This window comes from Salvia hispanica, chromosome 1, assembly GCF_023119035.1.
Source record: "Salvia hispanica cultivar TCC Black 2014 chromosome 1, UniMelb_Shisp_WGS_1.0, whole genome shotgun sequence".
NCBI lineage: Eukaryota > Viridiplantae > Streptophyta > Magnoliopsida > Lamiales > Lamiaceae > Salvia > Salvia hispanica.
Genome location: NC_062965.1, coordinates 29,605,413 through 29,627,012, shown reverse-complemented (window position 1 = coordinate 29,627,012; position 21,600 = coordinate 29,605,413). Strand labels below are relative to the sequence as shown.

General features: G+C 36.1%; 5 protein-coding genes and 2 non-coding genes across 11 annotated transcripts; 3 read left to right on the top strand and 4 right to left on the bottom strand.

The window, feature by feature from the left end:
* Positions 1 to 17: 17 nt before the first annotated feature.
* LOC125204476 (protein ENHANCED PSEUDOMONAS SUSCEPTIBILITY 1-like) lies at positions 18 to 1,660 on the top strand. The gene is made up of 2 exons (XM_048103143.1): positions 18 to 654; positions 801 to 1,660. Exons 1-2 carry the CDS (start codon positions 51 to 53, stop codon positions 1,481 to 1,483), a joined length of 1,287 nt encoding a protein of 428 aa, XP_047959100.1. The 5' UTR covers positions 18 to 50; the 3' UTR covers positions 1,484 to 1,660.
* Positions 1,661 to 6,666: 5,006 nt separating this feature from the next.
* On the top strand, positions 6,667 to 8,153 carry LOC125215057 (cyclic dof factor 3-like). The gene is made up of 2 exons (XM_048116362.1): positions 6,667 to 6,922; positions 7,320 to 8,153. Exons 1-2 carry the CDS (start codon positions 6,776 to 6,778, stop codon positions 8,013 to 8,015), a joined length of 843 nt encoding a protein of 280 aa, XP_047972319.1. The 5' UTR covers positions 6,667 to 6,775; the 3' UTR covers positions 8,016 to 8,153.
* Positions 8,154 to 11,750: 3,597 nt separating this feature from the next.
* Positions 11,751 to 12,233, bottom strand: LOC125193641 (E3 ubiquitin-protein ligase RNF130-like). Its single transcript, XM_048091480.1, has one exon. The coding sequence runs from the start codon at positions 12,231 to 12,233 to the stop codon at positions 11,751 to 11,753; it is 483 nt and encodes a 160-aa protein (XP_047947437.1).
* A 1,435-nt stretch (positions 12,234 to 13,668) lies between these two features.
* LOC125202917 lies at positions 13,669 to 13,787 on the bottom strand. The gene has a single exon (XR_007173247.1). It is a non-coding gene; the product is annotated as a U5 spliceosomal RNA (small nuclear RNA).
* Positions 13,788 to 16,807: 3,020 nt separating this feature from the next.
* Positions 16,808 to 17,028, bottom strand: LOC125202913. The gene has a single exon (XR_007173243.1). It is a non-coding gene; the product is annotated as a small nucleolar RNA U3 (small nucleolar RNA).
* A 337-nt stretch (positions 17,029 to 17,365) lies between these two features.
* On the top strand, positions 17,366 to 20,316 carry LOC125201045 (agamous-like MADS-box protein AGL65). 5 transcript variants are annotated; one of them, XM_048098928.1, is made up of 13 exons: positions 17,366 to 17,558; positions 17,706 to 17,763; positions 17,931 to 18,138; positions 18,383 to 18,442; positions 18,517 to 18,535; positions 18,628 to 18,692; positions 18,784 to 18,799; positions 18,900 to 18,961; positions 19,127 to 19,223; positions 19,380 to 19,427; positions 19,506 to 19,684; positions 19,771 to 20,101; positions 20,179 to 20,316. In XM_048098928.1, exons 3-13 carry the CDS (start codon positions 17,954 to 17,956, stop codon positions 20,200 to 20,202), a joined length of 1,086 nt encoding a protein of 361 aa, XP_047954885.1. In that variant the 5' UTR covers positions 17,366 to 17,558; positions 17,706 to 17,763; positions 17,931 to 17,953; the 3' UTR covers positions 20,203 to 20,316. The 5 variants fall into 5 exon arrangements, with proteins under 5 accessions (XP_047954885.1, XP_047954883.1, XP_047954884.1 ...); XM_048098926.1 differs by having other exon boundaries at positions 17,923 to 18,138; XM_048098927.1 differs by having other exon boundaries at positions 17,706 to 18,138.
* Positions 20,317 to 20,435: 119 nt separating this feature from the next.
* LOC125201046 (chlorophyll a-b binding protein P4, chloroplastic) lies at positions 20,436 to 21,600 on the bottom strand. Its single transcript, XM_048098929.1, has 3 exons — positions 21,380 to 21,600; positions 20,776 to 21,191; positions 20,436 to 20,693 (listed from the first exon to the last, which is right to left on the bottom strand). Exons 1-3 carry the CDS (start codon positions 21,568 to 21,570, stop codon positions 20,560 to 20,562), a joined length of 741 nt encoding a protein of 246 aa, XP_047954886.1. The 5' UTR covers positions 21,571 to 21,600; the 3' UTR covers positions 20,436 to 20,559.

Here is a 21,600-nt window from a genome sequence, read left to right as displayed (position 1 = left end):
TTCTTGCCATACTTAATGCTCACACACCAAAAATTGGGATTAATTGGAAGATGACAAAAGTTGAGATTGTTTCTTCATGTCTTGTTGGAAGCATAAGTGCTCCTTTCATGTCAAAACTTGATCTCACCACTTGGGATTTAAGACTACTCCAAACAAATCATATTCAAAAAGGTCTCATCTATCAAAACTCTAAATCCCACAAAAACTTAATCCAACACCTCAAAAACTCCCTCTCCCGCGCACTAGCCTTCTTTCCGCCGCTCGCCGGCCGGCTCGCCACCACCCGATACGACGACAGCACGGCGAGCTTCTTCGTTGACTGCAATAATGCGGGAGCCGAGTTCACTCACGCAGCAGCCGCGACCGTCTCTGTTTCCGACATCATCGAACCGAAGTACATCCCCGAAATCGTGCATTCGCTCTTCCGGCTCAACGACACCAACAATTCAGAAGGGATTTCGAAGCCTCTGCTGGCGGTGCAAGCCACCGAGCTCGCGGACGGCCTCTTCATCGGCTGCACCGCCAATCACGCCGTCGTGGACGGCACTTCCTTCTGGCATTTCATCAACTCTTGGTCCGAGATCTCCCGCGGCTCTGACACCATCTCGAAGGTCCCCGTGTTCGAGCGCTGGTACCCTAGCAAATCCGCTGAGGGTAATAATATACCACTAACATTTCAAAAAGCATCTTTATTGTTTAAAAAAAAATAGAGGACGCAAATGAAAGCATCCTAGACGTTTCTATTTTGTGTCATTAAAAATACTGTGCGAAACTTTTTTTTTTCTTCTTTTTTTTTGCAGTGAATAGACGCGTTCATCTCCCCACGCTGGAAAAAAACCTTATCCCTCCGTCTACGCTGCCGCAGAGGGTGTTCCGGTTCACCGGAGAAAATGTGGCTGAGCTTAAGGCCAAGGCAAACTCCGAAGCTGGGACCGATCACAAAATATCTTCTCTGCAAGCAGTCTTGGCCCATCTATGGCGGAGCATGACGCGGTGCGGGCACTCGAGCGGCGGAGAGGCTCGGATAATGATGGCGATCGGTGCAAGGGGAAGAGTGTCTCTGGCGGAGGGGTATTTCGGGAACGCGGCTTATGTAGCTGCGGCGGCGATTAGTGAGGCTGATCTGCTGAAGACTGGGTTGGGCGCAGGTGCGGTGAAGATCAATGAGGTGGTTTGTGAGCAGAGGAGTGAGGAAATAGCGCGATACGTGGAAGAGAAGGTGGAGTTTGTGACGTTAGAGGAAATGGAGAAGAGTGGTCCGTGTGTTGTTGTGGGGGGTTCGCAGCGGGATGATGTGTACGGGAATGATTTCGGGTGGGGGAAACCGATTGCTGTGAGGAGTGGGAAAGCGCAGAAATTTGATGGATTAGTTGTGGTTTTGCCGGCGGTGGAGGATGGCGGTATCGACGTGGAGGTTTGCTTGGCTCAGGTGAAGTTGCAGGCAATGGAGCGTGATGCTGCGTTCATGGGAATATTTCTCTGATCAATAAATAACTGCTCCCTACTCCCTTCATCCCACAAAATATTACACAGGAGATTTTAGGATGTTTTCATCCCACAAAATATTACACGGCATGAGATTTTAGGATGTTTTATTTATGTGTGTCAAAAAATATAATTTTTATATTCATATAAAAAAATATTTTTTTAAAAATAGAAATATGACATCTTTTACAAAATAAATTAAAAAGAAAAGTGTAACTTCCATTTCTATTATACAACGGAGGGGAATAGTAGTATTTCTGAGCCCAATAACGCATCTAATGCAAGGCCCACAAGTGAATTACCGCTACAGGCAAGGAATAATGGATTAACCTATTTTAAATATACTCCACTATTCAATCTTTTGGGGATCATTTTGTTTTTTAATTTTTATTTTTGAGTGATATTAGAGCAATAATTTCGAATGGGAATATATAACATCCTCAACGTGATAAAAGGTCAGTCGCAATTCATAATTCTATACGTAGTTAATTAAATAATGTAATTGCTTAGGGGTGTCAAAATGGATATCGGGAATTGGATACCCGATATCCAAACCCGAAATATTGGGTAATTAGATATCCGATATTCGATTTTTTGGGTTTCGGGATCGGGTTCGGGTATAAGATTTTTGGATTATCGGGTATCGGGTAACTCGATACCCGATCGGGTATACCCAAATTACCCGAATTACCCGATTTTTTAAATTAAATTTAATAAATTGTGTATTTATTTTATTATTTTAAAATTTTAATTAAAAGTTTATAGTTAATTTTCTTAAAAAATAATTAAAAAAATAAAATTAAAATCCAAAATCGGGATTGGATACCCGAGTCGGGTATTTGGGTACCCAAAATTATTTTCGGATCGAGTATTGGGTATTAGATTTTAGGAAATTCGAGATCGAGTACCCGAAATTTTCGGATCGAATACCCGCGGATATCCAATTTGACAGACCTATATGCACACACATGGAAATTGATCAATAAGGAAACTGTAATGCTTGTTTGGAGTATTATAATAGTACTCGTACATTAAATTCTGTGTATACATACATAAATAATACTGCTCAGTCGTATTTCTTTTTGGATTATCCCACTATAGTTGAGTCATTTCCTTTTCTGATAGAAAGTGTTATACTCTTTCTCACTTTACTATCTCTTCATCTATTTATTTTTTCCTTTTTTATTTTATTCTTCTTTTACTTAACTCATTTAAAATCATTTTTCTTCATCTGTTTATTCTTTTCCTTTCTATTTTATTCTCCTTTTAATTAACTCATTTAAAATAATTTTTTTAAAATTTTATGCCAAAATGAAATGTCTACAATCTAGTAAGAGAGGGATTATATAGTAGTCTCATACATTCACATGCCCCGAGCACTGCTAATTTGGTACTCAGTCTACTATCATGATAGTCAAGCTGCTAGATTTTGACATAATTTCGCGGCATCATTGCGTTGCCCTGTACATGTTATTCAATATACTATTATTAGTCACTAGATATCAATACCATTACTTAATTAACTATTAAATGTAATTTAATATAGGGTTTGATCCACTTCGCCCATGGATAGGGGTGGGTAGGTACGGTATACCTTACCGAAATCATCATACCGTATACCTTATCGTAAATACGGTATGCGTAAAAGTCATACCTTTACCTTACCAAAGTTTTCGGCATACCAAACTTCGGTATACCTTATTTTCGATATAACGAATTTTCATACCGATATCGTACCTCATTTTCGATATACCGTACTGAAGTTCGGTATACCTTACTTTTGCGGTATACCTCACTTTCAACATCAATTAAAATAGAAAATTAGAGTTTTTAGAATATTATTTATATTTTATAATTTTAAAAATAAATTAAATATAATTTATTCATAATTATATTTATATTTCACAATAGATTTTATAATTTAAAAATATATAAAATATATTTTATATATAATTGTGTTTATATTTTTGTGGTATATACCTTAATTTACGGTATATAGCGGTATACCGCGATATTTGAAAATTCATACCGTTACCTTACCGGAATTTTTCGGTAAGGTATCATACCGTACCGTAAGTCACGGTATACCGAAAATTCGGTATTTTCGGTATTTTTTCGGTACGATAAGGCCGGTATTTCGATATTTCGGTATTTTTCCCCAGCCCTACCCATGGACGGACATGTGTCCCTTTTAATTAGTTATCATCTCTTTATCATTTTTCCATTGTTTAAATTTCACTAGAAATATGGATTTGAAAAAAGAAAAAAATGTAGTACTCCTAGAAAATTTTACATTAATCAAATTATATATTTATATAATTATAAGAAAATGAATTAATAAAAGCTCTTACCAATATCTATTAGTATTAGTTTGATCTTTGTATTTATCCCTTAAGGGGTGAAATTAAGGAAGAACAATAGTCATATTCAAAATAGTCATTTTATGCCATTATTGTTCATCATACACGGAGACAAACTAGTCAAAATCCAAATTTGCCTTAATTTATTATTACCCACCGTCACAAATTAAAATAAGTGAATTACTAATTAAAGACGTCGCTCTCTAAGAAGACTTGTAATTAATCATTATCAATTTTTTTAATATTAAGGTACTGGCATATTAATATTTTAAAGTACAATTCAGCATGACTTTATTACACCGAAAGAGTGGAAAGAGCAAAAGATGTTGGTAGCCACTTTTCTATCTTTGTCATTTTTTTCTTCTTTACCTTATTAGGAAGATATCATACTTTTGAGCCTCATTAGGACATCTGTCAACCTCTAGAAAGTTCCATTACAAATGTGTAAAATTTTACTTTAAAGTCCAAAAATAATATAATTTACACTTGTCCTCCATATAATCAATGAACAAAAATAAATAACATTATGGAGAATTATAGTATCGATTTATTAATTAGAGCAAAATAAGATAAGAGTTTCTATATCTAATCATATCTCTCCAATCCCTAGTCAAAGGTACTCCAATAAGTATAAAAAATCAATTTAAGCGTTGCATCAAAAGATTGTACCAACCTTCGAAGTTCGAATTCTTATGCTATTGCAACCTTCAATTTAGTGTATTAAATTGTAGAAGTTCCAAACTGCTTATGATAATTTATGTGTCTGTCATAATATTGCTCTTGCATTATTCGTCGATGCAGTAGTAGCATAGCAGTTAATTTAATATCTAGTGTTATTGCGCCGTCCCCCTATAGCGATTTTTTCCCACGAAGTAGTCCATTAAAGATTACTAGATATATTCTATCAACTCAATGAAAATTAGATAAATTAATAATCACAAAATCCTAGGTTTAAGTAGTTTAGTTGAGGTATCGGTGTATAATATTCTTGTACTCCTGGTACTTTTCTTTTGTTTATTTTTTATTTGATTTAAATTACGTCATATAGAAATGCCATGTAAACCATGGATGTGTATTTCGGCTGCCAAGTCAATTTTTCGATCGTCTGAAAATTAATGCTCAAACATTTTATTCTAAAATTGAAATGATGGGATCTTTTACTATGGAAACAACACGTATTTCTGTGATATCACATTATCATTTGGTTGTCACTCTCCTACGTACTCTACTGTCAAGATGAAACTTGTACACATGCATGATATTTTTTTAAAAAAAAAAATCTTTTTTGAAAGGTATTTATCCGGAATGAGAGTATCAAATTTGGGAGTGTAAATTACTTGTATTATATAGACAATACGAAACCAATACTACGTGGGGGCGTGGGGCTGGAAGCTATGAAAAATAATTGAAAACTGCAATGTGCTTATTGCATTTCTCACTATATAAGGGTATTCCATTTCGAAAATAATCAAATATATTATTATCCCAAAATTAAACTAGATTTCATTATCAACATGTCATTTTTCCTTATTTTGAATGTCTATTATTTTACGAATATTAAGCGAGATAATAAAACAATAATAAACTAATAAACAATAGTCTTATTCAACAATACAAATTTTAACGAGAAATTAGTAAAGTAAGAGAGATAAGAAAAAGTAGGTAAGCATGAGAGAAAGGGAGAAAAAATGGATAAAATATATAAGAGATAAGCTTTTCATATTTAGAATTTGAATTATTTTTCGTGAACATCTCAAAATTATAAAATGATACTCCCTCCGTCCCAGATTAAGAGTCACTTTTTTCCATAAAAGTCCGTCCCAGTTTAAGAATCACTTTTAGAATTTTCCATATTTGGTCATACAATTTTACCCCATTCTTCATCAAAATTACATCCAAATGCCACTATCTACATTAAAATAAACCAAAACAAAAATCAAAAGTCAAAAGGGACCCACCTTCAACCAACTCTATCATCTCACTTCATTTATTACACACTCTAACATCTCACTTCATTTATTACATACTCCATCATCTCACTTCATTTATTACACACTACATCTTTTTTCTTAAAACCCGAGCTATAACAATAAGTGACTCCAAATGTAGGATGGAGGGAGTAGTATTATTTTTTGTGGAAGGAGGGCAGCACTATTACTTAAAAATTGACATGAAATATCATTAATAATCTGGGACATACTTATAAAGCAAGGGGCTTTAGGTGATGATTTGTTGGCTAGGATTGAGCCCCATAATCACTTGAAAAAAAAATTATGCACAAGTACAAATGTAATCCACTTCTACAAATCATGTTACCGACCATCCGAGGTAACACTTGAGTTTCCGTGCAACTGTAGGTCCAGTTTATGCTTCAATTTTAAACAAAGGAGTATCTTCAATCTTTCAAAACTCTTTTAATTTGCATTCGATTAAATTCTGAAATATTTTACTAAGTTTGATTTAATTCTAAAATATGAAATATTGTAGGCCATCTAATTCTGTCCACTGGTCATAGGAGGCTCCACTTCATCTTCACTATTAATTCACCAATCACTTTTTTCTATCATGCATTAAACTTGTGCTTTTTCAAAAATTTCCATTTATAAAAACGGGGCCAACAATAGCTTCTTTTAATTGTACCATTGATTTAACATTAACTCAAAATTATAGAGCTATGAAAATGATAAATTTTGGTGGAGCCACCCAAAAGAAACTTGTGGCTCAGAAAATCAGATCCCTAATGACGTGATTACGGCATTACCGAATACCAACATCCTTATAATCCCCTACCGCTCACCTTTTGTCTTCATTTTACCTCCAAACTCCAAACATATCTAAATCCTTCCAACTAGCTTTGCCAACTAAGCTTTTTTCATTTTTCACAATCTTTTCCAGAACGAGTCTTCATTTAGCAGCGGAGAGAGGTGAAGATGGTGAAGGAGCCGGAGATAAAGCTGTTCGGCCGGAAGATTTGTTTTCCGAATAACAGCTCCGCCGGAGAACGTTCCAGTGATTGCGATCGCTTCTTGGAGAAGTGTAAAGGAGAAGAAATTGGAAGGCAGGAGCAGAGAGATGAGGTACACTTTTCAGACTTCATGCAAGGAAAAGAATATTTCTGCAGTTATGATGGGTTGGACATAACAATATATTCAAACCACTGAATTTTTATTAGTCAAAGTGTCTAGTTTTTTGCTCTGAGTTTCCTGAGCTGGGCATTTCCATTTTGACTATTCTGTTTTAAAGATTCAAAGCAAATCCATCCAGTTTGAAAGTATTGATTCTGCCGCCCCTTTTCATGCTTTGTTTTCCTGAAACCATTGGTTTGTTTAAAAAAGGGTGTTTGGTTCGGGCTGTTTGGTTAAATAAATAACTCATCTATTTTGTAGTTATACGAACAAAAACAATTTAAAATGCGTATTTTTATCATGTTTTGTTTATATCAAGCTAACTGCAATTGTTTCTCAAAAATTTTAGGAGGTAGCAAAGGGAGAAATCTGCGAAACTAGTGCAGAAAATGAGGAATCACAGGGCAGTGCTCCACCGGAATCCGACGAAGAGAAGGGCGATTCGAAGCGAAAAGCCCTAAAGAAGCCGGACAAAATCATCCCGTGCCCCCGGTGCGACAGCATGAACACCAAATTCTGCTACTACAACAACTACAACGTCAACCAGCCCCGCCACTTCTGCAGGGGCTGCCAGAGGTACTGGACGGCCGGGGGCACAATGCGCAACGTTCCCGTTGGCGCGGGCCGACGCAAGAACAAGACCTCCCGCCACCTCACCATCGACGGATTCCGCAGCCCAAACGCCACCACTGTCCTTTCCTTCTCACACCAAATGCCCTGTTCTGGCAACCATGGATTTTCATGGCCTCCAATGCCGTACTATTTATGGAATGGTGGGAATCTGGACGCTGAGTCGGCGCTGGGGAAGCGTTCGAGGAGTGGGGAGGTTGTGGTGCCGAAGACGTTGAGGATGGATGATCCGGAAGAAGCTGCGAGGAGCTCTATATGGTCGACTCTCGGGACCAAGTATGATTCCCTTAGTCGACAAGGCCTTTTCAAGGCCTTGCAGCCCAAGGATTGTGGCAAGAAACCGGCTGTCGGGCCTCTGCTGCAAGCCAATCCGGCAGCTCTGTCGCGGTCCGTTGCGTTCCAAGAGCGTGCCTGATTGGGCTTTGGTGTTGTGTTTAGTAGTTTTGCTCAAAAGTTGTATATACTGATAGTTAAAAGTTGTTCTAGATGTAGTTATACTGTCTATTTTTGCTAAGTTTTTCTCTTTAACGAGACAACTTTTCGTTTCTCTCTATTTTTCGTTTTGTCAATTTTTCATAAGAATTTATCACTCATTGTTTTCATGGATAAACGAAGTGTTTATTAGTGGCTTTCAATTGAGTTTTCAACTTTTGGCAATCACCTTAATATGTCTTAATATGTGATGTGTATGACCAATTCTTGAGCTATGATACAAACAATGGCGGATTTAGGTGGGTTAAGTAGGTTGAGTAAGTGCATCTCCAATGAGAAAGGTAAATGAAGAGGTAAACTAATATAACTACCATATTTACATTTTTTTTTATGAAAAATCATTCTCTAATGAAAGAGGTATTTGAGAAGGTATTATACATTTTTCTCATTTTGAAGAGGTATCTTTACCTACCCATTAATGGAGAGGTAAAATCTTATAACTACCATATTTGTCTTCTTTTCATCAAAAATCCTTCTCTAAGGGGAAAGTTATTTGAGAAATTATTATACTTTATATTTTTTAATGCATATTGTACTATTATTTTATTTTTAAAAAATAATTTACCTTTCTATATATCTTTTCCTTTTGGAAAGTGTTACCTTTTAGAAAGGTATATTTCACTTTTTAAGAAGTTAAATACATAATATATGTTTTCTATATACCCTTGGAGATGCTCTAACTTTATTCTTGGCTCATGAGAGCTTCAAGTTTCTAATAATTACTATTCCTTTGTTTCATAGTAGTGGAGTCATTTTGCCATTTTGGTACATTTCATAATAGTTGAGTCATTTCTTTTTTTAACAAAAATCAACACATTTCTTCTCACTTACTTTACTCACTCTTACTTTATTAGCTTTTTATCTCTCTACTTTTTCCATTTCCTACTTTATTCTTCATTTATTTAACTTACTTAACACAATTTTAACTTAAATCGCGTGTAAAAAAAAAACGTCTCCACTACTATGGAATGGAGGGAATACATTTTATGTCGTCTTCTTGGGGATTATATTAGGAAGTGATGGTGATGAACGAAATTAATGTAGTAAACACTATTTGTTCATAGAAGATACCCATAATTTTCCATCTTTCTCTATAAGAATATGCATTATTTAAATTTAGAAACTCTTTTACGTGACTCGTTATCTACTTATAATATCTTAATATATTTTTTTTAATTTTATATTAAAATTTGTAGCCAATTAAATATATATATTTTTATGGAATATAGGGAGTAATAAATATAAATAGACTCATGACTCAACATAACAGGAAAAAAATGACTTTTGAAAAGATAATAAAGTATGTGGACCATTAATTGAGATATTTTGTGCGAGCAAAGGATAACCACATCTTATTAATTATTTTAGTTAATGTTAATCCATTAATGGCTTTAGCCTTTTTTTCAACTTTCTGGATTGCCTTTTTCTGCCTATTCCCTTTTGCTACCATTTATCGCCACTTTCCTATAACACGTACCAAACGTTGCCTTTTTGACTTTTTCTATAGCAACCGATTCAGTCCACATGTTACAAAAAAAATATTTATGATATTAATTGGATTTGGGATATTATAAATTCATAATGTTGCTAGCATATTGAGATTCTGGTAAATTGCATTATGTCTTAATGTTACGACTTAAAGAGTAATTTCAACAAACATGTGGTCTTGAATCACGTGTGCATCGATTTTACTTAAATCTAATTCGGAGAGTTTGGAATAGATATGTTAAAAGTTTCATTGTGCTTTCTAAATTATTAGTATGTGGTTGTAATTATCTAAATGGTAATATGGAAAAAAAATCAAGAGCCAAAAAATTAGACTTGAATTAAAAGTCCAAGTCAGATTTTGACACTTATATTAGAAAATACACGTAGTTTGGTTGATTTTCAATAAGTAACATTATATTTTCGGGATCAATTCATTATGTCCAATTTAATAATTACTCCCTCCGTCCGCCATTAAATATCTCATTTTTCCTTTTACCATATTTAGTTAGTGAACCCTACATTTACAAACTCATTTCACTCACATTTTATTATAAAGCCAATATATAAAAGTAGGTCTCACATTTAACTAACTTTTCTACCCACTTCATTTCATAAAGGCTGACAATTTTTTAAAACTCGTGCCGGTCAAATATGGGATATTTAATGACGGACGGAGGGAGTATTTCTTTGTTTTAGAAAATTCATTAGAAAATATATTTTAGCATCCCGGAGTTCATTCTTGATGATCCGACTAGATGGTCGGTACTTGTATGGAATTTAGAAATGCATTTTGACTTCAAAGGTACTCCCTTCGTCCAAATATATACTCTCTCCGTTCGCAAAATTTTGCCTGTATTTGACTCGGCACGAGTTTTAAGAAATATGAAGAAAAGTGAGTGTAAAAAATTAGTGGAATGTAGGCCCCCACATTTATGTACACCCTCCGTCCCATAGTAGATGTCACACTTTCCTTTTTAGTTTGTCCCACAAAAGATGTCATATTTCCTCTTTTGAAAAAAATTCCTTCTCACATCAATTATATTTTCTCTCACTAACACACAAAATAACATCTTCAAAAATCACGTGACATCTCCCAAGTATGACATCTACTATGGGACGGAGGGAGTATTAGTTTTATAATAGAATGTGAGTGTAATGAGTTAGTGGAAAATGAAATCCATTCACCAAAAAAAGCTAAAAAAATCAAAGTGGACAACATTTCACGGACGGACCGAATGGCAAAACTGGACAACATTTCACGGACGGAGGGAGTATCATATTTGGATATGACATGAGATTTTAGGAAATGATGTTTTGTTTATCAGGTGAAGAGAGAAAATAATATAATTACATTAATGTGAGAGATAATTTTTTTTCAAAAAAGAAAATGCGACATTTTTTGTGAAATAAACTAAAAGGAAAAGTGTGACATTTTTTATGGGATAAATAAGTTGTTTAATAGAGTTCGTCTTTCTTTTGTGTATCATTACGTGACTTCAGCACGGATTTTAAAAAATAGTACTTTCTCCATACTACCGTAACAAAGCATTTTTTGCACTCATTTTAAAAAAATTATAGAGAAAATGCAAAGTAAGATATAATAATGTAGAGAAGAGTCTTATTTATATTATTTTCTCTTTTACTTTATATTACTTCTGCTTTAATTATTTTATATATCATTTTTCTAAAATGAGTGCAAAAATGAAGCACCTTGCTTATTGTGGAACAAAGGAAGTATTTCTCTTATCCCATAAGAGTATTTACTCTTTCCTTATGAATATGTACCACAATACTATCTAATCTTAGAAATTCTTTTATTTTGTACCACATTAACAATATTTTAATTATTTTTTCTTTTTAGATTTTTCTTATTTTAGTAATTGTGTAGTAAAATTCGTGATCAACTAAAAGGGTATAATCTTGTCAATTTTCAATGCATGTGTTGTCCATATAAATAATTTCATTGTGCTAGAAAATTGATTATTAAAATTGTTCTAATATATACCATCCCTTGCCTTTTTAACAATCTGACTAGTTGGACAATATACTTACTTATGTGGAATTTTGAAATCATATTTTGATTTCAAAAGGATTATAAGATAAAAAAAATGTTGAACAGATCAATTCTATAATATTCTTAAAAAAAACAAATTAAAATACAACAATTAAACTAAACGACAGGTGCTTGACACAAGGGGCAGGTGTTCTTGACATTGAGCCAATTGGTGATGCAGCGCGGGTGATAATAGTGGGCGCAATCAAGTCTCACGATTTTATGATTTTGCGCTACCAAATTCAAATTGTCTTGACAAATCACGCACACTCCAAGTCCATCATCATCATCATCATCATCATCATCTCTGTGACTGTGATCACGCACCACTAATTTACTTCTCATGTGCTCCGCGATCATCATCCTCCTCCTCCTCGGAACCCCTAATTGATTTCGATCATGACCGTCGGCGGCGGCGACGAATCGACGGCTCTGGATGCGTGGGACGAGGAAGATGGTGTCGTCCCCCTGCAGCATCGAGCAGTCGTACCAATTAGAGGAGCGGTGACGGCTCTGATTGGGCGGGATCACGAAGATCGTCTCGTCGCTCTGCAGCATCGACCGGTCGTACCAAGTCGCGCCATTTCTGTAGACAGCCATCTTCTTGCACAAGAATGAATTGTGTCAAAATCCAAAGGAAATTTTGGAATTCTGAGCAAGATTTCAGAGTAAGATTTGAGAATAAGATTGAAGAGATGTTAATTAGGCGTCTATTTATAGGTATAACTTTCCTTTTATAACGTTATACAATTTGCCTTTTATTGTATAACTTTCCTTATGAACTGTTCTTTCCTTGTATAACGTTTAACTTAAAAACATAAATTATCAAACAATTTTCATTCTGTAAAAATGCAGAGCAAAGTAGTAAAAGTCTGAGTCAGACAGCACTACTCCACAACTCTGATCAAGCAATCTTAATAATTTTTGTGGATGGATAAAAGAGTTAGAAGTAGACATCTTTTGGCATGTGAAATCAGATGTACTCCATAAGCATACAATATTTGATGATTTTTTCCCTACCCACAAATAATACACACTGAAGGTCCACTCTGGAATCTATCTTTATATCACCCCCTTCTGATTTATTCATAAAAAACAAAGTTTTCTATAACACTACTATACACTATTATTTTTTTTAATAAAACAATATAAGCAGAAAAGCTTTAAAATCTATTGATATTTCAAAAAATATGATGGGGAACAAAATTTGATATTTATAAGAATTCGCATAAGATTAACGAGTAGCGAAATTTGATTATAAATTATTATTTATGAGCATCTAGATATACAGAATGTTATATAATCCTACGAAATCTCTCACATAAGTATTGTTGAGACTTGAGAGCCTCTTTGCAAGAAGACACCCCTCCAAACGACCCAATTAACAAGAAATAGAGAGTACTCCCTCCATCCGCGAAAAGGAGTCCCGTTTTTCCATTTTTGTCCGTCCGCGAATAGAAGTTTCGGTTCATAATTACCATAAATGGTAGAGGCTCCACATTCCACCAACTCATTCCACTCGTTAAAACTACTGTATACAAGTGAGACACATATTCCACTAACTTTCTTCCACCCATTTTTTTAACGTTTATTAAAATCCGTGCTGAAAATGAATGGGTCTCTTATTGGCGGACGGAGGGAGTATATTTTAACACTGGTGTGGGCCGTGTGGTGACAATAGTATTTTCTGATTCGATTCTAAATTAAAATTAAGCTCACTTTAGATGACCTGCAGGGTTGGCTGCCTCCATGCCATAAGTTATAACAAAAATTCGAAATTCACATATCAATTTACATCAGTCCATTTCTGAAGTTGGGCCCTTAATATAGTTTGAGGCTTCAGCCCATTCGCAAATTCATATCTGAAAAGTGGAATGTAATGTTACGTCACCAATGGGGACAAAAAATGGAATAGTAGGCAATATACACGACAAAGTACAAAAATAATTTATATATAATCGTATTGGGTGCCTTCTTATAAGAAAGCACGCTCCTAAGTCCTAACTATATTTTCAAAATTTAACTCAACTGTTGGGGCTTTCTTAAAGAGAAAACCCCTCCAAAAATTGGCGTATGCTGCTTATAAGCGACGAACACACGGTACTCTTTAGTAAAAGGCGAAAGAATAGTTCGCTATGTGCTCAACGCGCAGCTGCGTGATTTACAATTGAAAATTGGGCTCTTATTTTATAGCGGCAGTTTGGTATTGTGTGTCTCTAGCTGTCGATGTGGGATACTTATCTGATTCGAATTCCAAAAACTGGGCACCTTCTATGCCCTCCTTTAATCGCCTCTCAAAGTTGGAAAGTGATGAAGAAAAGGTTAGGGAAATGGCAAATTAGTTGAGGCTGTAAATTCAGTCAAGGATTCTTAACTGATTAGTCTTTATTTCAAAAATTGGGGAAAACGAGCCTTGCTGATTGCATGATTAATTTGTTCTTCTTTGATGATGAACTCCCTAGCTCTTGCCCACATTGTTTCTACTTTCATTCATTTTTGGCTGGCGTCTCCCTCCTCTGTGGGTGGCAGGCAATCCAGGTGGGGTGCGCCTGTTTTTTTAGAGGGTTGGGAGGTCGTGAAGAAAAAAGAATGAAGGAAGATGGAATGTTTAATTAATTCCTTAATTGTTGAAAATTGTTAGAATTCTTGTCATTGCTTTGTGTGAGGAGACGCTTGGGTTTAAGTGAACATTGGGAGTAGTAAGATTGATGTAAATCATGTAATAGCTTGATTGTCACTTTGGTCTACTCTATATTGTTTAATTTCATTTGATGTCATACAATTTGCGGGCGTGGTTTTATTGCGACGTGCAATTCAATGCGGCTAAGAGCATCCGTAGTGGGGCGGACGATGGGTTAATCATCGTCCGCGCACGATAGATTGTCCGCCACTGTGGCATCGCGGACGATGCCACAGAAGATGCGAACGCGTTTTCTTTTCTTTTTTTAATTTTTTCCAAATTTTTTTTCTTATTTAAACACCACAATTCCAACTCATTTCACACACTCCAATTTCACATCTCTTCAATTATTCTCTCTTGTCTCCTCAAAAATGAATCCCGACGACTACGATTTGAGTACATCAGATGGCTGCAGACGGGCCTTGACTCGAGCCTTGTTCGATGCCGTTAATAAAGCCACGGCGGAATGCTTGGCACAAATGCAGCGGCGGAATGCCGTTAATGAAGCCGCCTGTCACTCGAGGCTTACCGATGGACTTCGGTGAGCTTCTACAGCGACAGAGCTCAATGCGCAGCCAATAAGACCATACTCAGCTCATGACCGACATGATTGAAGAAGTTTGGAACCGCAACCGCCATTGAGAATTTGTAGTTTTTTTATTTCGTATTGTAATGTTTTAATTTTAATGAAATGAAGTTTTTTTTCCAAATTTTGAAGTATTTAAATATTTAAATAATAGATAAAATGCTTAGGACGTCACTTAGGGTGGGCTATAGTCTGCTCCACTGCAGGTGGAATAGGCAGAGGAAAAAATGCTGATGTGGTGGTACATAGGGCGTCGCTTAGGACGGGCTATAATCCGCCCCCTTCTGAATGCTCTAAGGCACTCACAATCAGCCACTTTGGACGGGATTCGCGTGTGTGGCTGCATTGCAAATTTGCAATGTACAATTCAATGCGGCCGAATGCCTTTCTACTTGAATTAACAAGACATGATAAATCTTTTTGTGGAAAAACAAATAATAATGGATAGGACCATCTCTAATAGTACTGCCAAATTTAAAATATACTCCCTCCGTCCCAAGATAAGTGACTTGTATTCCTTTTTGGGGTGTCCCATTATAAGTGACCTATTTCTATTTTTAGCAAAAAGTCATCTCTCTTACTTTATTCTCCACCTACTTTATCCTCCCTTCTCTCCTCTACTTTTCCCTCTCTTACACTTTACTCTCTCCACTTTAATTTATTTAAATATCAATCCTTAAAGCCCGTGCCCAAAAGAAGTAGGTCACTTATCTTGGGACGGAGGGAGTAGTAGAATAACACTTCCAACAGTACTGCAAAACCAATTCCATTATACATTTTTGAAGAAAAAATATACATATTTAGGTTTGCAGTATATCAAAAAAATACTTTTCAAAGTTTGAGTTATTGCATTCAAGTCTAAATTAATTCATATTTATCAATATAGAAGAAGATAAGGAAGAGAAATTTAAATGGTATAAAGATAGGAAAACTTACAGAAGCAGGCGGCGTGGAGTAGAGAAGAAGACGATGCGAAAAAATAACCTAATTTAATTTTATTAATATTTGATTAGTTACTCCCTCCGTCCACGAAAATTCATCAAACCGGGCACGGGTTTTAAGAAATGTAATGGAAAGTGAGTTGAAAAAGTTAATGGATTGTGGGTCCTACTTTTATATATTAGTTTTATAATAAAATGTGAGTAGGAATGAGTTAGTGGAATATGTGGTCTACTACAAAAAATGATAAAAATGAAATGGGATAAATTTTGGGAGACGGGCAGAATAAAAACATAGGAAAAATTTTGGTGGACGGAGGGAGTATTAAATAATGGGCTGGCCCATATTAGTATTATAGGAGTATTCAACGCAATTGGAAAATAATAATCTAGTACTACTACTATACAAAGAGAGCCGTTATTTTATCCCAAAATACAAAATCCAATTTTATTAGATAAGATTAATAACTCACAGTACATATAAATCTATGGAAAAAATAATAGATTTCATAGTTATATTAATTAATAAATTTCATTATACTTATTATTTAATTTAATTTAAGATATTGATAAAGTTTTATGAGTTTAGTGTATAAATTAGATAAAATATATAGATATGATTGAAAAGTATAAAAAGTTAGTAGATGAGAAATATTTTTTTAAGTTTGAGTTTAATGTAAATGGTTGGAGCTAAATCAATATTTAGTATAATATTTACGCTAAAATAAATTTGAGTTTAATGTAATGGTTGGAGATGCTAAAAAATTATTATAAGTATGTCAAATGGTAGCAAGACCAGCTTGGTCTGACAAGAAAACTGTGGCAATTAGATGTGGTTGCATGCCTTTCAATGTGAATTAACAAGATTAAGATAAAATTTTAGAAGCTATGCGCTTACTAACAAAACGACGTATAAGCAACAAGTAAACTGGAATAACTTTAAAAGTTATTGGCAAACAAAAAGATTAGAAGTTTGTCAGACAGCTGAAAGACCATCTTTGTCCGCAACAAGCGAGCCAAGAACGATCATCTACTACACCAACAGCTCAAGGATCAAGCCATGGGTGCTGTCAATCACGCTCAGGTCAAGCAAGCCAAGGTTCATCCACCAAACTTGGTTTCCTATCTCCTTAGAAATCAAGGATACAGAGGTACGAGCCTATAGAACAGATCCTGTTCAAGTAAGGTCGTGCTCTGAACATCCACACAGTCTGTATAAAATATATGCGAAGTGCTTACTGTCTCTTCGATGTGGGAATACACATCTTTGGATACGACTTCTATATCCCAGATATTGGGTTGTAATAATGGGCCAGGGTATCTATACTGTTGCTGGGGAGCCCATCAAGAAAAGGCCATCAGTTCAGTTATAATATTTGGGCTGATCGCTCACCATTCTTTTCCCTAAAACAAAATCTAACCGAACGTGATAATAATTAAAACAGTAACAATTAATTGTAAAAAATGTATAGGTATATGAAAATATAATAAAATATTTGGTTGATGCGCCTATCTAGTGAACGTAGGTTCGGTTCTCCCGCGAGTTTTAACTGCCGAAATCATAGTACAACCTGTTGTCTTCTCCTCAATCCTTCACCATAGCTCTCTCTCTCTCCCTTAAATTCACTCCTCCTTCCCCTGTTTTCCCCTTTTTCATTTTCACGAACCATTGCAAATTATTCACATATATCAGCTCTATGATTTGGATATCCCATTTTTAGGTCATTATTCTGCATCTTTGCCAAAATAGGGGTTTCAATCTTTCCATTAATATCCTCCTCCTCCACTCTGACTGTCTCACACTTCTCTTTCTCTTTTCCATTTCTTATTAATTTGCCGATTTTGATCCCTTGTTTGTGGAAATACAGGATTATCGCTTGATTTTGTATCTGCAATTTGCACTTGTTCGTGCGATTTCTTATTAAGGTTGTTGTTGCTATATAGTATTAGGAAAGATCGCTTTTTTATAATATATATATATCTAATAATGATGTGTGATTTGATTCTTATAATGATGGAAATCATGTAGTAAAGCTAATTCTACATATATCGTAAGGAATGATTGGTTACGTGAAAATGATAAAGGTGTATAGAAGTGTGGTTGTGAACTTGAAGGATGGGAAGGGTAAAGCTCAAGATACAGAGATTGGAGACTCTGAACAGCCGCCAGGTTACCTATGGAAAACGAAGGGCTGGAATCTTGAAAAAGGCCCAAGAAATTTCTGTTTTATGTGACATTCCCATTGTACTTATCATGTTTTCTCCATCTGGGAAGCCATCTATATTCTGCGGTCAACGAAGGTAGTTATTAAGCATCTTTAATTAGGCTTATCATTTGTGATAATGGCTATTCCGTGTGGTCTTTATGTTGATGGAAGGACTTACTTTTAGCATGTGTGTGTTGCTTACGCTGTTGATATACACTCTGTAACATGTTTGATGTTGATTATAATTCCCATTTTGATGCTGAAGAATAAGCACCAAAATATGACTGATTAACCTTTAGCATGGACTTTTGTGAATTTCATCTTCTTTTTTGATTCAGCAACATTGATGAAATGATAGCAAAATATGCTCAACTTACACCAAAAGAAAGGGCAAAGAGGTACTAATAACTCTCATCTTCCAATGCTATAAGAACTCTACCTCTTTTAACTTTGTTTTCTGAATCTCAAGCAGGAGGTTGGAGAGTCTTGAAGTAAGTATAATGTGAACTATGTAAGCTTCAATTTCTATTGTTCTTCTTGAAAAGAAAGTGATGTAGTCCCTTTGGATATGTGATATAATAAGACTTTAAAAAGAAACTTCAAGAAGCTTGACCAAGATGTTGATATAGAGGAGTTTCTTGATGCAAGGTAAACTATTAACTCCTTGGACAATTTTAATTGCTTAAGCCCTATGCAATTTTTGATGATTTTTTCCATTTTCTGATTTTTCGTTTTGCAGTACTCCATCAATTGAGGTACTCTCACTAGCCATAATCCATCTAAACGTCATACTTACTATAGTTTGGCCTGAACCCCCAACCCCTGAAATGCCTAATATGTTCTTATAATTGATAGGAAATGCAAAACCGAGTCACGACTCTTCAAGCTCAACTTGCTGAAGCACATGAAAGAATAAGGTTAAATCTCATAACTTTTGGTCCATAGACTTGTTGCAATTTTGTACTTGCTTAATTTTGTTGAAAATTGAAATTCAGTTTTGAGGTGTTAATCATGATCTGGTTAGCAAGTTAGCTCTTCATTTAATTGCTTGTAGATATATGAAGTGTTCCATTTGTCTTCAGATGGTGGAGTAATCCCGACACTATTGAAGATATTGAACACCTAGATCAGATGGAAAATTCTCTCCGCGAATCGCTGAATAGGACCCACATAACCAAGGTAAATTTGCAAGCCATTTCACTGATTTCATGCTCCATGAATTTAGTACAAGGTGTTATAGAGTCGAATATGTAGGCAAAACAGTCAGATCTTGATTGCACGATCCAGGCTAAGAGTGATTAAACTAAGTGTACTGATATAATTATGATTCAACAGGAAAAGATTTTTAAGGAACCGCTTATTCAGTTTGACTGCACAAGCCAGGTAACAATGCAATCCAGATTTCTCATTATTCACCCTGTTCTGTTTATTTATTTCAATAGGTTTTGGCGTGTAATATAGGTGTGTGGAGACTTTGGTAGTGTTTACGAGCAAGAACTTCCCAAACCACAGTTTGCAAACAGCATGCAATTTCCCTTGGCTACAAGCAGTGATCAGGACTGTGTAAACCAGTCATGGCTTCCCGGTGGAGAGGGTCAGCATATGATGCTATCGGGCGAACCCCAGTTCCTAGGTAGTCGGTAAGTCTATCTTCAGCAGTTTCACATATGGATATATGTGACTTAATTTCAACTTGTGTTCAAAAACTCATAATGTTCATCACCAGAGATATGGAATGCTCGGATTACTTCCCCAATGTGAAAGAACAGGATCTTGAAAATTCAAGAGAGATGAAAAATGAAAGAAGACTAGACTTGTTGTCCGTTGATGATTACTCTTATTCTGCTCACATGCGACCGCCTCTTGGCGATCAATATCCCTATAATTCGTTTGGAAATTTAAGTTTTCCTGACTTGATTGAACCCGGAAAGGATGTAAATTTTCAACTGAGTAGCTTGGGTTACCAGATAAACGGGAATTTTGACTTTCCACATAGTTTGGTTCCTAACGCTGGTCCGTGTGCCATTTCCATGCTAGACGATAACTCTTATCATCCGGTGAGCATATCTCAGTTATGTGGTATGCATATAATGAATTATCAAGTTCTAAGCAAACTACTTGTCATTTCTTGCAGCCTCCCGACTGCTCCAGCAATTGAAACGAAGTCTGGTTCGTACGCAGCTTGCTCGAGTTTACTGGAGTTGAGACAATGCACGTAGCTAAGTTTGTTATAACCCTCTCATGCCAGCAAAGAAGATTATTAACAAGTTGGTTCATGGAGCCAGGCCGAAAATTTTGGTTTAGTTTGGTAGTAAAACAGACATATTATAGTGTTTGTTGGAAAGTTTTATCATCGATGAGTGAAAATACGAGATAAATGCTGCGTATCGATGATAAAAAACTCAAGTCCAAGTTGCTTCTCCCTGTACATTAATATTGTCTTACAAATACAGCTCAAATTTGAGACAAAATCCACTCAAATATATCATATATTACAGTACATTGATTTCAAGTCTCAGCCCTGGAATGTCTGGATGATTGTGTTGTGCCATGGGTCAGAAAGGTGCTGCAGGAGGTTGTCGAAGGGCCCCTTTCCGGTGACGTTGTGTTGGATGATGAATCCTAAGAAGGCCAGCATCGCCAGTCTCCCTGCATACAAAAACACGGGTGAGATGAGATAATTGAGAAAAATTGAAACTTTTGTGATTTAAATGACTATTACTATCCTTACCGTTGGCGATCTCCTTCTCCTTGGCCTCGAGAGTGGGGGCGAAGTTAAGGGGGTTGAAGATGCCGCCGGGATAGCCGACTTCGCCCTGGGGCAAGCTGTATTGCTTGAAGATGGGATCTTGGTTGACACTCCCTGGGTTCTTTATGTCCTGCCACCTCCTGATCTCTACGTAGTGGAACAGGATGAACTCGATCACGAACAACGTGGACGACGAGGCGAAGTACTCGGCCTTTCCTGCGTCGTACCACTTGGGAACGTTCAAGATCCCGATAGACGTCAAGACCTCTGGCAGCAGCATTCCGGCTACCCCCAGCATTGCCCAACGCCCGTTCACGAGCTCCGCCTGGACGAACCACCTCAGGTTCTCGGGGTCCTCCGCCAGCCCCAACGGGTCGAACCCGTTGTCTCCGGCCAGGCTGTTTAATTCATTATAATAAACATTATAAACAAATGTAATTACAAATATAGTCGTAATAAGGGGTCGTTTGATAGAAAAGATAAGAAAAAAAAAACATATAATAAGAACATAGTAGTAGTAGTATATTTTAAGTCAGATAAGTTATCTGCCCTAGCAAACGGACCCGAAGTTTATAATAATTCGCACCTGCCATCGAGATAGGCGGGGGATGGAAGCCCGGGTAGCCATTCACCTTTCTTGGCTTCCACTTTGAATGATTTGTAGCATGATGCCGACGGTTTAACCGACACTTCCCGGTTAAGTCTTCCCGACGAACCGCTCAGGAACCGGCTTGGCCGGAATACAGCGGCGGAGGCTTGTGTGGTCACGGCGGCCATTTCTGCTAGCTCAAATTATTAAATTTTTTA

Bases quoted from the DNA above. Each gene is read 5' to 3' on its own strand.
- LOC125215057 (XM_048116362.1), top strand. From the start codon at position 6,776: ATGGTGAAGGAGCCGGAGATAAAGCTGTTCGGCCGGAAGATTTGTTTT. The intron at 6,923-7,319 runs GTACACTTTTCA...CAAAAATTTTAG, and splicing joins GGCAGGAGCAGAGAGATGAG to GAGGTAGCAAAGGGAGAAAT.
- LOC125193641 (XM_048091480.1), bottom strand. From the start codon at position 12,233: ATGGCTGTCTACAGAAATGGCGCGACTTGGTACGACCGGTCGATGCTG.
- LOC125201045 (XM_048098928.1), top strand. From the start codon at position 17,954: ATGGGAAGGGTAAAGCTCAAGATACAGAGATTGGAGACTCTGAACAGC. The intron at 19,685-19,770 runs GTAAGTCTATCT...GTTCATCACCAG, and splicing joins CCCCAGTTCCTAGGTAGTCG to AGATATGGAATGCTCGGATT. The intron at 20,102-20,178 runs GTGAGCATATCT...CATTTCTTGCAG, and splicing joins ACGATAACTCTTATCATCCG to CCTCCCGACTGCTCCAGCAA.
- LOC125201046 (XM_048098929.1), bottom strand. From the start codon at position 21,570: ATGGCCGCCGTGACCACACAAGCCTCCGCCGCTGTATTCCGGCCAAGC. The intron at 21,192-21,379 runs GTGCGAATTATT...TGAATTAAACAG, and splicing joins CCCGCCTATCTCGATGGCAG to CCTGGCCGGAGACAACGGGT. The intron at 20,694-20,775 runs GTAAGGATAGTA...TTTTGTATGCAG, and splicing joins GGAGAAGGAGATCGCCAACG to GGAGACTGGCGATGCTGGCC.
- LOC125204476 (XM_048103143.1), top strand. From the start codon at position 51: ATGACAAAAGTTGAGATTGTTTCTTCATGTCTTGTTGGAAGCATAAGT. The intron at 655-800 runs GTAATAATATAC...TTTTTTTTGCAG, and splicing joins CCCTAGCAAATCCGCTGAGG to TGAATAGACGCGTTCATCTC.